At 46.4% G+C, this 12,468-nt stretch overlaps 1 protein-coding gene across 4 annotated transcripts in view; it reads right to left on the reverse strand.

Annotated features, from left to right (window-relative positions):
- LOC106568279 (tetratricopeptide repeat protein 28) overlaps positions 1–12,468 on the reverse strand; it is a 96,529-nt gene that overhangs the window by 16,015 nt on the left and 68,046 nt on the right. For all 4 annotated transcript variants that reach the window (XM_045692466.1, XM_045692467.1, XM_045692465.1 and 1 more), the window contains 9 exons: positions 11,207–11,395; positions 11,033–11,129; positions 5,149–5,345; positions 4,844–4,997; positions 3,393–3,564; positions 3,084–3,252; positions 2,757–2,917; positions 2,156–2,644; positions 127–334 (listed from right to left, as the gene is read on the reverse strand). In XM_045692466.1, coding sequence (XP_045548422.1) covers positions 127–334; positions 2,156–2,644; positions 2,757–2,917; positions 3,084–3,252; positions 3,393–3,564; positions 4,844–4,997; positions 5,149–5,345; positions 11,033–11,129; positions 11,207–11,395 — 1,836 coding nt within the window. The remainder of the gene's footprint in view (positions 1–126; positions 335–2,155; positions 2,645–2,756; positions 2,918–3,083; positions 3,253–3,392; positions 3,565–4,843; positions 4,998–5,148; positions 5,346–11,032; positions 11,130–11,206; positions 11,396–12,468) is intronic.

Here is a 12,468-nt window from a genome sequence, read left to right on the forward strand (position 1 = left end):
GGAGGAACAGATGTAGAAGAAATAGTTATAGCATATAGATTAATAAAATATATACAGGTAACTGCCAAAGGTTAGTCACCCCTCCTTCCCTGCCTGTCATTCATTCATTCAAGGTAGAAGTCTTACCTCTGAGGTGCAGGCGATGTGGAGCTGATGCTCCAGGCAGGACAGGGCTTGCTCATAATTTCCCAGCTGGCTATGTAGGTCTCCCAGCTCTCCATAGGCCTGGGCCTGGGTCTTCCCCCCTCCTCCACCTCCTGATCCGCCCAGCTCATGGGCCACCACCAGTCTCTTCTCAAAACACACCAACGCCTGCTGGAGACTACCTAGAGATCTGAGAGGAGTTGTTTTTGTTTACCCCCATTTCCCTCTTCAGAGTTGCTAATGTAGACCTGCTGCTTGCTGCATATGAGTCACTATTGCCTTCAGAACGAGCCCTACCAATTATTTATATAAATGCATTTCATGAGTCACAACATAAAACACTCAGCTCTGAAAATCCAAACATCAAAGGGCATCTAGTTTCCCAGAGAGAGATATATGAGCAACTTAAGAAGGCAAACAAGAAAACAAATTGGGCTATAACTTCAGGACATGTTCATTTGGCTAGTATGAGATATAATACATGTGATATCCTTGGGGGAGGAAATGTAAAAGAAGCTGTGTCTGCAAACTAACACTGAGCTGTGACTTTATCTGTCTAACTACTGTACATGACTTGTCCTATCATCCCTCAGTCATTCCCTCACCAGGGACCAGCAGAGAAGCAGAGAGAGGAGGGAGAGAGAGATATAAAGACAGAGATATAAAGTTAGAGGAGGGTGAGAGAGAGAGAAAGAGGAAAATATTGAGAGTGGGGGGGTAAAAGAGAGACAGAGATGAAGAGACAGATAGAGAGATAAAGAGACAGACAGTGAGATAAAGAGACAGACAGAGAGATAAAGAGGCATACAGAGAGATAAAGAGACAGACAGCGAGATAAAGAGACAGACAGAGAGATAAAGAGACAGACAGAGAGATAAAGAGGCATACAGAGAGATAAAGAGACAGACAGCGAGATAAAGAGACAGACAGAGAGATAAAGAGGCATACAGAGAGATAAAGAGACAGACAGAGAGATAAAGAAACAGACAGAGAGATAAAGAGACAGACAGAGAGATAAAGAGACAGACAGAGAGATAAAGAGACAGACAGAGAGATAAAGAGACAGACAGAGAGATAAAGAGACAGACAGAGAGATAAAGAGGCATACAGAGAGATAAAGAGAGAGACAGAGAGATAACGAGACAGACAGAGAGATAAAGAGACAGACAGAGAGATAAAGAGACAGACAGAGAGATAAAGAGACAGACAGAGAGATAAAGAGACAGACAGAGAGATAAAGAGACAGACAGAGAGATAAAGAGGCATACAGAGAGATAAAGAGAGAGACAGAGAGATAACGAGACATACAGAGAGATAACGAGACAGACAGAGAGATAAAGAGACAGACAGAGAGATAAAGAGACAGACAGAGAGATAAAGAGACAGACAGAGAGATAAAGAGACAGACAGAGAGATAAAGAGACAGACAGAGAGATAAAGAGACAGACAGAGAGATAAAGAGACAGACAGAGAGATAACGAGACAGACAGAGAGATAACGAGACATACAGAGAGATAAAGAGACATACAGAGAGATAACGAGACATACAGAGAGATAACGAGACAGACAGAGAAATAAAGAGACAGACAGAGAGATAAAGAGACAGACAGAGAAATAAAGAGACAGACAGAGAGATAAAGAGGCATACAGAGAGATAAAGAGACAGACAGAGAGATAACGAGACAGACAGAGAGATAAAGAGACATACAGAGAGATAAAGAGAGAGACAGAGAGATAACGAGACATACAGAGAGATAAAGAGACAGACAGAGAGATAAAGAGACAGACAGAGAGATAACGAGACAGACAGAGAGATAAAGAGACAGACAGAGAGATAACGAGACATACAGAGAGATAACGAGACAGACAGAGAGATAAAGAGACAGACAGAGAGATAAAGAGACATACAGAGAGATAACGAGACAGACAGAGAGATAAAGAGACAGACAGAGAGATAAAGAGACAGACAGAGAGATAAAGAGACAGACAGAGAGAGTGTCTCAGCCCTTACCTGTGTGCGTTGCCCAGTCCCCTGTAGGCTCTCTCCTGGTCCTGAACATGGTTGAGACTCTGAGCCACGGTTAGAAACATCTCACTGTACTTTATAGCTTCCTCAAAGTCTCCCAGAGAGTCATAACAGTCTGCTAGGTTCCCGTAGGCCCTCCCTCTGTCCAGCACACACTCAGCCCCACTCAGCTGCTCCAGCATGGCCAACTGCTGCTCAAAATACCCAATGGCCTCCTCCAGGACGCCCATGTTCATCTTGGCGATTCCCATGTTGCCCTGGACCTGTGCCTCCACGCGGGCGTCTCTGAGGCCCTGTGCCAGGGTGAGCTGGGCCTGGTAGCACTGGAAGGCTGTGGCGTAGTCCGTCAGGGCCATGTGGACGGCTGCCAGGCGGCCCAGAGCACCACACTGCCCCTGTTGGTCATCTAGAGCGGTGCGGGCAGACAGCTCCTGCTGGTGGAAGGACAGGGCCAGGTCGTACTGACGGAGGAGTCTGGGGGAGGGAAGAAGGGAGAAAATCACTATTACTTCTCAGTCAATATTATCTGAAAACATACTGGAAGTTTATAAATAAAATTTAAATCCTAACTGGATTAGGAGTCTACCTGTGGGCGGAGCCTAGCGCTGAGTATGCGTCGGCCTCCATTTTGTGGCCTTTGACCTCCTGAGCCAGGGTGAGCTGCTGCTGGTAGAACCTCACCGCCCCGGCCACGTCAACCCGACACACACACACATCCCCCAGGTTCCCCAGGGCACGGAACACAGCCTGGACACACACGCACATACACACAGTTTTAATGTAGAATCTCCCCATCCCAGTCCCCTCCAACACACATGCTGACCCCCTAACGACCCACCCTAACGACCCACCCTAACGACCCACCCTAACGACCCATTCCACCAATACCAGTTGTGCTAGTTACTATCTGCACCTGTGTGTTGTTGAGAGCCTGAGCCAGCGACAGCAGGTATCTCTGACAGTCCTCAGCCTTCTTGTATTCCCCCAGGGCTTTGTAGGCCAGTCCCAGGTTACAGTAGGCTTTAGCCTGGGAGAGCTTATCCCCCAGGTCTTTAGCCAGGGCCAGGTCCTGTTCATAATACCTGTTAGGAGAAAGAAGAAAAGGTGTGTTTCCTTCCTCATTTCCTTTTCAAAGTCGACACCTTTCTGTATTTATTTGGAGAGGTCAGGACAATCTTTAAGAGCTATTATTATCCATACAGATGGATGGAGTGTGTCCTACCTGACGGCCTCGCTGTACTGTCCCAGGCAGTAGTGTGTGTAGGCCAGGTTGTGGCAGACCTTGCCCTCTTCCTCCAGGTCCTGTAGCTGAGGTGACAAGGTCAAGTACTGCTGGTAGTAGGGAACCGCCTGGACATACTCCCCTCTACAGCAGTGGAAGTTACCCAGGTTACCTACACACACACACACACACACACACACACTTTACCTTTAGGAATCAATAAAGTATATTTCAATTCTTCATTTGTTGGTTTGTCCCCCTGTCTGTGTTATCTGGTGCTCTGGTCGTGCTCTGTCTGTCTGTTATCTGGTGCCTGGTCGTGCTCTGTCTGTCTGTTATCTGGTGCCTGGTCGTGCTCTGTCTGTCTGTTACTTAGTGCCCTGGTCGTGCTCTCTCTGTCTGTTACCTAGTGCCCTGGTTGTGCTCTGTCTGTCTGTTACTTAGTGCCCTGGTCGTGCTCTGTCTGTCTGTTATCTGGTGCCCTGGTTGTGCTCTGTCTGTCTGTTATCTGGTGCCTGGTCGTGCTCTGTCTGTCTGTTATCTGGTGCCTGGTCGTGCTCTGTCTGTCTGTTATCTGGTGCCTGGTCGTGCTCTGTCTGTCTGTTATCTGGTGCCTGGTCGTGCTCTGTCTGTCTGTTATCTGGTGCCTGGTCGTGCTCTGTCTGTCTGTGTTACCTAGTGCCCTGGTCGTGCTCTGTCTGTCTGTTATCTGGTGCCTGGTCGTGCTCTGTCTGTCTGTTATCTGGTGCCTGGTCGTGCTCTGTCTGTCTGTTACCTAGTGCCCTGGTCGTGCTCTGTCTGTCTGTTATCTGGTGCCTGGTCGTGCTCTGTCTGTCTGTTACCTGGTGCCTGGTTGTGCTCTGTCTGTCTGTTACCTAGTGCCCTGGTCGTGCTCTGTCTGTCTGTTACCTAGTGCCCTGGTTGTGCTCTGTCTGTCTGTTACCTAGTGCCCTGGTCGTGCTCTGTCTGTCTGTTATCTGGTGCCTGGTCGTGCTCTGTCTGTCTGTTACCTAGTGCCCTGGTCGTGCTCTGTCTGTCTGTTATCTGGTGCCTGGTTGTGCTCTGTCTGTCTGTTATCTGGTGCCCTGGTCGTGCTCTGTCTGTCTGTTATCTGGTGCCCTGGTCGTGCTCTCTCTGTCTGTTACCTGGTGTCCTGGTTGTGCTCTGTCTGTCTGTTATCTGGTGCCCTGGTTGTGCTCTGTCTGTCTGTTACCTAGTGCCCTGGTCGTGCTCTCTCTGTCTGTTACCTAGTGCCCTGGTCGTGCTCTGTCTGTCTGTTATCTGGTGCCCTGGTTGTGCTCTGTCTGTCTGTTACCTAGTGCCCTGGTTGTGCTCTGTCTGTCTGTTATCTGGTGTCCTGGTCGTGCTCTGTCTGTCTGTTACCTAGTGCCCTGGCTGTGCTCTGTCTGTCTGTTACCTAGTGCCCTGGTCGTGCTCTGTCTGTCTGTTACCTAGTGCCCTGGCTGTGCTCTGTGTGTCTCGTAGTTCGCGTGCGATGGTCAGGTGGTGCAGGTAGTGCTGGAGAGCCCGGTCGTGAGCGCCCAGAGCCTGATAGGCTACAGCCAGGTTACCATGGGTAGAGGCCTGGGAGGGCCGGTCATTCACCTGGGAGAGGAAAGAAAGGTCAAAACCAGGTGTGTGTCTGCCTTCGGTGATATCTGGCGCCTATGATACCATACAGCCTGGTCGTACATCCCCAGAGCTCTCTGTGTGTGTGTTCGTTCATGTGTATGTGTGTTCACGTGTGTATCCTCACCTCTAGTGATATGTGCAGTTCCTGCCGGTGGTAGCGCACAGCCTGGTCGTACATCCCCAGAGCGTTGTAGGCATTGCCCATGTTCCCATAGGCCCTGCCCTGAGCAGCATAGTCCCCCAGCTCCTGGACCAAACACAGGTGGGCATTGTGGAGCTTCAACGCTGCATCATACTCCCCCTTCATCTGATGGATTATACCTGAGAAAGGCAGTCCATTGGAGTGAAAGTGAGTGACGGCTAAACAGAGATTAGAGATCAGACATGAGGATGACCAATTAGGATCACAGCCAACCGTCTGACACAGACACTGGGCACGTTCAGAAGGACAGAACGTCTAACAGTGAATCATGTTGGTTCATTTCTATCTGCAACGTTCAAAGCGTTTCACATCCCTGAATACACCCATGTCCGAGTGTGTGTGTGTGTGTGTGAGTATCAGAGCTAGAGTATCTGCATCAAACAGGATAAGAGTAAGGGAGGATTGAAAGAGGGATCAAAGGTGGAGGAGAGACACATAGGGAAGAGAGAGAGAGAGGTAGGGGGTGTCGAGACAGCAGATGGATCATTAATACATGGCCCTGATGTCTCTCCGTCTGATCCAGTATGTGTGTGTGTGTGTGTGTGTGTGTGTGTGTGTGTGTGTGTGTGTGTGTGTGTGTGTGTTTTGTAGGCTAGAGGGTCAGTTCAAAATGGAATGGAGCATGAGATGGGCTAAGCTAGCTTGGCATTCTGAGTGGAGAAACTGTGTTTCCATTTGCAACTTTCTTTCATCCTGAACACAGCCCTGATGTAACAAGAGGCAAAGTGCTTAGCAGGTTGTATAAGGAAGGGTACCATAACATTTTCAATGCCTTTCTAATGTACAAAAACATGTCTGTCAATAATATATCAATGGTTTGTTACTTATACCAAAATCTTTATTTGAAAGAATTTCCTGCCAGGAACATTTGACATTGAAAGCTTGAATGATCTATCAATGTTGGTCAAACCAATGGCACTGCAGCAATTCTCTTTTAACAGAGTAGATTCTGATCTGCAGCTCAACAGACTTGTGAAATAAATTGAAAGGTTCAAAATTAGCAAAATACAATTACAGAATTTGCAAACACTCAAATTCCTCTTCTATCCGTGTCTCTGTTTGCTGGGTCTGCACCCCAATGCGATACACCATTTTATCCCCGGTGTATTTGGTCTTGTCGAAGACAGCCATTTTATCCTGTAGGGCCTTCAGTAGAGTCCTGTACTCCTCCCTCCCTTGGGTAGCAGCCTTCTCCACAGAAACTGTGGTCTGCAATGCTCAGGCACACACTCCACACACTCAAGGCAGAAGAGGCTAAGTGTGTAGGCCCTTGGAGTGTGTTTGGGGTGTTGGAGCCTGTGGCCTCCAGGCAGATCCTGCAGAAGCTGTGGCTGCAGTGGAGGTTGACGGAGTCTGTAACGTTCTCACAGCAGATGGGACATGACAGGTCATCCTCCTCCAGGGGGATGAGACAGGCTGTCATCCTCTCTAGACAACTGGAGAGAAAATGTGTTTATTTAGCTAATTGAGAAAGAGCCAGTGCTTGTGTTGTGTGCTGTACAAGTGTGTTAAAAAGGGAGAGACCGTCTATAAGAGGATACATATTAAAACGTACCCGACTCACACATAAAATAGCTTACACACAATGTTGCCCTAATTTTGCACTACAACCCTAATCACAGAGTTAAGTTTGCTAAGTAGATCACTAGTAACACACTTCCTTTTTATTTATTAAATGACGTTTTACAATGTTTTCAATGAGCTAGCTAGGTGCTAAGGACAACAACAAGTTAGATAGCTAATGAACTCAACTCAGCTCAAGAGTGAGCAGTCTGGGACAGTGCGAGCCAAAAACACATTGGGCTTTTTATTAATGAGCTGTCTAGCTAACTACAAACAAATAAACCTGAGAGAAGCACAACAACAATTTGTAAAACAACTTGCCTTGTGTGGTATTTTGGATGCGGTAGCTCCCAACCAGATGAAGCTGCAGGTGATGATCTCAACTTCTTCACTGAGTGACATGAGCCTGGACGTGTGGGTGTTCAGGGCAGGAGACTGAACTGGGACATGTTCAGTACACAAACGTTACGTTGCAGATAGAAATGCCATGAATAGAGCTGACATGATTCCTTTTTCTTATTTATATAGATATGCTTATTCTACATGTCAGAGAGACATGTTTGTTCTACACATAGCCACAGGAAGTAGGAGTGCTGGAGGTGTTGCAGCACATCCTGGTAAATTGAAATTAAATTGGCAAAATTATATAATTCATCCTGTCTGTACATAAATAAATAAAATCATTTAAAAATACTACACCAGACAGTATGGAAGTTCAATAGCGTATTTTTGTAAATAGCTGTGGATGGTTTTTAATCATAAGCACAGTCCATAGCCTAGGCTTTCACCTCGATCACACTGACAGCATCATTTTGTTTTGGTACACCATAACGCCTCGATCACACCGACAGCAACTTTGCATTTTGGTACACCAGAAATACATTTATTTCCAATGGAACGCTGCGTTTGCCTTGCAGCATTACGTTGCAGAGGCAGTTGCAGTGTGTTCTGTTGTGCATTCGTTGGAACATGTGTAGACATGACAGATATAGGAGAAAAAGGTGAATGTTGAACTTTTTTTGCACACATATCTAGTATACATTTTGGGTTACATAATGAAAAAAGTTTGACTGCAGAATTTATTACACACTATTGATGCAAACACACTGTCGGTCTGATTGAAGCATTAAGCCTTGTGCACACCAACTGTGTCAAACTGTATTCATTCCAGCGGCAATCAGCACCGCTTGGAAATTTGGAAATCAAACTGTTGAAAAGACTGTAATCTGTTTGTAGTTAGGCTACCAAAATCCTTTCCCAATATTGAGTGACCAGCAGAGAGCATCTGCCATGCCGTTAAATGCACATATTCCCAGAATCCCATCCTTCTCTTACTTTATTATTGGGTGAGTCTACTATTGGGTGAGTCTACTATTGGGTGAGTCTACTATTGGGTGAGTCTACTATTGGGTGAGTCAACTATTGGGTGAGTCTACTATTGGGTGAGTCTACTATTGGGTGAGTCTACTATTGGGTGAGTCTACTATTGGGTGAGTCTACTATTGGGTGAGTCAACTATTGGGTTAGTCAAGTTTTGTAGGACTATAATTTCCTCCACCAGGATAGATGGACTTCATATTGTACAATCTGTGTCTCCTCTTTCTGTAGGTCTAGATTGTATCATTTTTATTGATCTCAGTTCATTTCAGTCATTTTTCTGATGTAGAATTGCATGAACGTTTACCCCTGGCGCGGATCTCAGATCTCAGCGCTTTGTCCAGAACGGTATTTTTTACAAACAAACAGCCATGAGCTAAAATGAGACTACATTTACTACTGTTAGGCCTACCAAATCTATTCTTAGGCTTCTCAACACATTAGGAACTGTATCTTACTGTTAGGCCTACAGAATCTATTCCTAGACCTAGACTACTCATCACATTAGGAACTGTATCTTACTGTTAGTCTGCAAATGCAATGATAGATGCATGGAGTGCTTTTTATTAGAATAATACATTTGTAGAGTGCATTTCCCACGCTCAATGTGCATAAGGTAGTAAAGTAAAACATGAAAAAAAGTTTCCCATTAGCATCCCCTATTCAAAACATCTGGCCATGGTTCTACATTATTCTATCTGAAAGTTGGCCAACGTTGTGTCCTAAACTTTATCTAGTCTGTGTCTGTGTGTGTGTGTGAGTGAGAGAGTGAGAGCCTGATTCAGTAAGCGTGAAATGTGATCCCTGTAACCCCATAACCCACTGACAGTGTATGTTTTCTCCACTACCAAGGACAGCCCCTCACACTGAGCTCTATGGACTGACTGGAACTAGCCTGCCTGAAAACCAACAGCTAAAACACTGACACTCTTGGAATAGAGGACTATGCTATCATTGAAGAGGTATGTGGATGATGATGATGATGGTGTATGTAGCGCAAGTAAGCGTTTTCAGGTGTGTGTGTGTGTGTGTTCATGTATGTATGTATGTATTAGGAAAAGGAGAGCTGCCCCATCAGGGGTGCAGAGATAAGAGGATTACAGAGGAACCTGCAGAGTCTGCAGGAATACTAGTGCACATTAACCCCCTGGGGTCAGGCATCCTCCCAGATCACACACACACACACACACACACACACACACACACACACACACACACACACACACACACACACACACACACACACACACACACACACACACACACACACACACACACACACACACACACACACGACGGTGCCAGGGGGCATGTTAGTGGTATGGCGATAAGGCTTTGGTATTCCCCAGCAGCAGCTCTGAGATAGCCAGCAGTTAACGGATTAGAAGTAATGTAATATTACAAGAGATCCTATAACAGTCTGTTTGGCTGAGGCAGCACTGGAAGCTTATAGGGAGAGTCCCTACCCCTATTCTACACACTGGGATGTGAGTGTATAACAGTCAGTGTGTTTGTGTGTGTCTATACTTTGTGCTGATACGGTCCTAGGTTATCTAGGGGTTGGGCAAGCCTTCAGACATGACCAACTCCCCAACCAGCTTCAGCCTGCTAACATGGTAATGTTGGTAATGAAGCTTTAAATGGCCCAGTCACAAACCACTAAGGAGTTCTACTAGACTCCTTCAGCCAATGACCTACATGAGCTGTTAATGAACTGTCAGATGGATTCCATGAAATATCACTTTAAACTGATAACACTTATCTTTTTTTTAATGGATTTAACCTTTATTTAACTAGGCAAGTTAGTTAAGAACAAATTCTTATTTACAACGACGGCCTACACCAGCCAAACCCATGCGACGCTGGGCCAATTGTGCGCCGCCCTATGGGACTCCCAATCACGGCCCATTGTGATACAGCCTGGAATCAAACCAGGGTGTCTGTAGTGACGCCTCTAGCACTGAGATGCAGTGCCTTAGACCGCTGCAGCACTCGGGAGCAATCATTAAGGTGTACTTTGAACGATTTAAGTCATTTATAAACTGTTCCTTATTAGTTTAAAGATTTTATATAAACAGTTATAACACATGGTCAAATTATGTGATGTATTTTTTTTTTGGTAGAAAGAGAGAGAGAGAGAGACTAAGAAAAATAGATCTCTACAGCAGTCCTGCACATGTAAAACACACACACACACACACACACACACACACACACACACACACACACACACACACACACACACACACACACACACACACACACAGGTAGGTTATTGTCCACTCAGCAGTGGGGTAAGATTCAGTTGGTCTCAGATTTCGCCATGGTCGCAGAACCCGAAACCTTGTTAATAAAACATCAGTGTTGATTGGCCAGAGAGGCGCTAGTGGAGTCATGTGATAGGACACAGCTCTGGGTAATTGGACAAACCCCTTCAACAAAACAATGCTGCATCATAGAATGTAGATATTAAACAAAGGACATATGTTTATAGTGCCCAGGAGCATCTGTAAAAAGGCCTGTACTGTCCTTCATTCTATAGCCCTGGCCTCTTGTTCTCTCCTTAATGCTGCTGGTCGATGTGGCATTGAACTGGTCAGGCCATTGGGGGACAGCTCTTTTATCTGTGATGGTATCCAATTCACAACCTTCTGGTCCCAAGGGGGAAACACAGAGAAGATAAATATCTGAGAGAGAGAGAGAGAGAGAGAGAGAGAGAGAGAGAGAGAGAGAGAGAGAGAGAGAGAGAGAGAGAGAGAGAGAGAGAGAGAGAGAGAGAGAGAGAGAGAGAGAGAGAGAGAGAGAGAGAGAGAGAGAGAGAGAGAGAGAGTGTGTGTGTGTGTAGGATGCTGTCATCATGTCTTACCCAGGTTGGATGAAGCGCGTCCCTGTGCAGCTCTGTCCTGCAGCTCCTCTGCTATGTCCAGCTGCTGCTGGTGGTACTGGCCTGCCCTCTCCAAGTCCTGGAGAACATACAGGGAGTTATGCTATGTGTGTGTGTGTGTGTGTGTGTGTGTGTGTGTGTGTGTGTGTCTACTACCTGCATGCAGCGAGCAGCGTGTCCCAGGCCGGCGTAAGCCCTCATCTGTATGGTCCGGTCCTCCAGCTCCTGAGCCAGCTGCAGCACCAGGGTGTGGTAGGACACAGCCTTGTCAAAGTCTCTCTGGCTGTGGTGGGCACTGCCCAGGTTACTGTACGCCCGTGCCTCCTCACGCCCATTACCTAGGGTCTACAGATCACATTAGATCACTTTAACGTTGATTTACTTCAGTGCTTTTAACACAGAACACTGAGAATAGATAGGATGGATAGAATAAATAGTAGGTGAAATGGAAGATAAAAAAAATTATGTAAATATGAAATTCAGTTCACTTCCTGAATTGACATAGAATTGACCCCAACCCTGGTGCATTCATACATGTGTGTGTATGTAAACTTGGCAAAAAAAGAAACGTCCTCTCACTGTCAACTGCATCGATTTTCAGCAAACTTAACATGTGTAAATATTTGTATGAACATAACAAGATTCAACAACTGAGACATAAACTGAACAAGTTCCACAGACATGTGACTAACAGAAATGGAATAATGTGTCCCTGAACAAAAGGGGGGTCAAAATCAAAAGTAACAGTCAGTATCTGGTGTGGCCACCAGCTACATTAAGTACTGCAGTGCATCTCCTCCTCATGGACTGCACCAGATTTGCCAGTTCTTGCTGTGAGATGTTACCCCACCCTTCCACCAAGGCACCTGCAAGTTCCCAGACATTTCTGGGGGGAATGGCCCTAGCCCTCACCCTCCGATCCAACAGGTCCCAGACGTGCTCAATGGGATTGAGATCCGGGCTCTTTGCTGGCAGAACACTGACATTCCTGTCTTGCAGGAAATCACGCACAGAACGAGCAGTACGGCTGGTGGGATTGTCATGCTGGAGGGTCATGTCAGGATGAGCCTGCAGGAAAGGTACCACATGAGGGAGGATGTCTTCCCTGTAACGTACAGCGTTGAGATTCCCTGCAATGACAACAAGCTCAGTCTGATGATGCTGTGACACACTGCCCCAGACCATGACGGACCCTCCACCTCCAAATCGATCCCGCTCCAGAGTACAGGCCTCGGTGTAACGCTCATTCCTTCAATGATAAACGCGAATCCGACCATCACCCCTGGTGAGACAAAACTGCGACTCGTCAGTGAAGAGCACTTTTTGCCAGTCCTGTCTGTTCCAGCGACGGTGGGTTTGTGACCATAGGCAACGTTGTTGCTGGTGATGTCTGGTGAGGACCTTCCTTACAACAGGTC

The sequence above is a fragment of the Salmo salar genome, chromosome ssa13 (assembly GCF_905237065.1).
Source record: "Salmo salar chromosome ssa13, Ssal_v3.1, whole genome shotgun sequence".
NCBI classification, from domain to species: domain Eukaryota; kingdom Metazoa; phylum Chordata; class Actinopteri; order Salmoniformes; family Salmonidae; genus Salmo; species Salmo salar.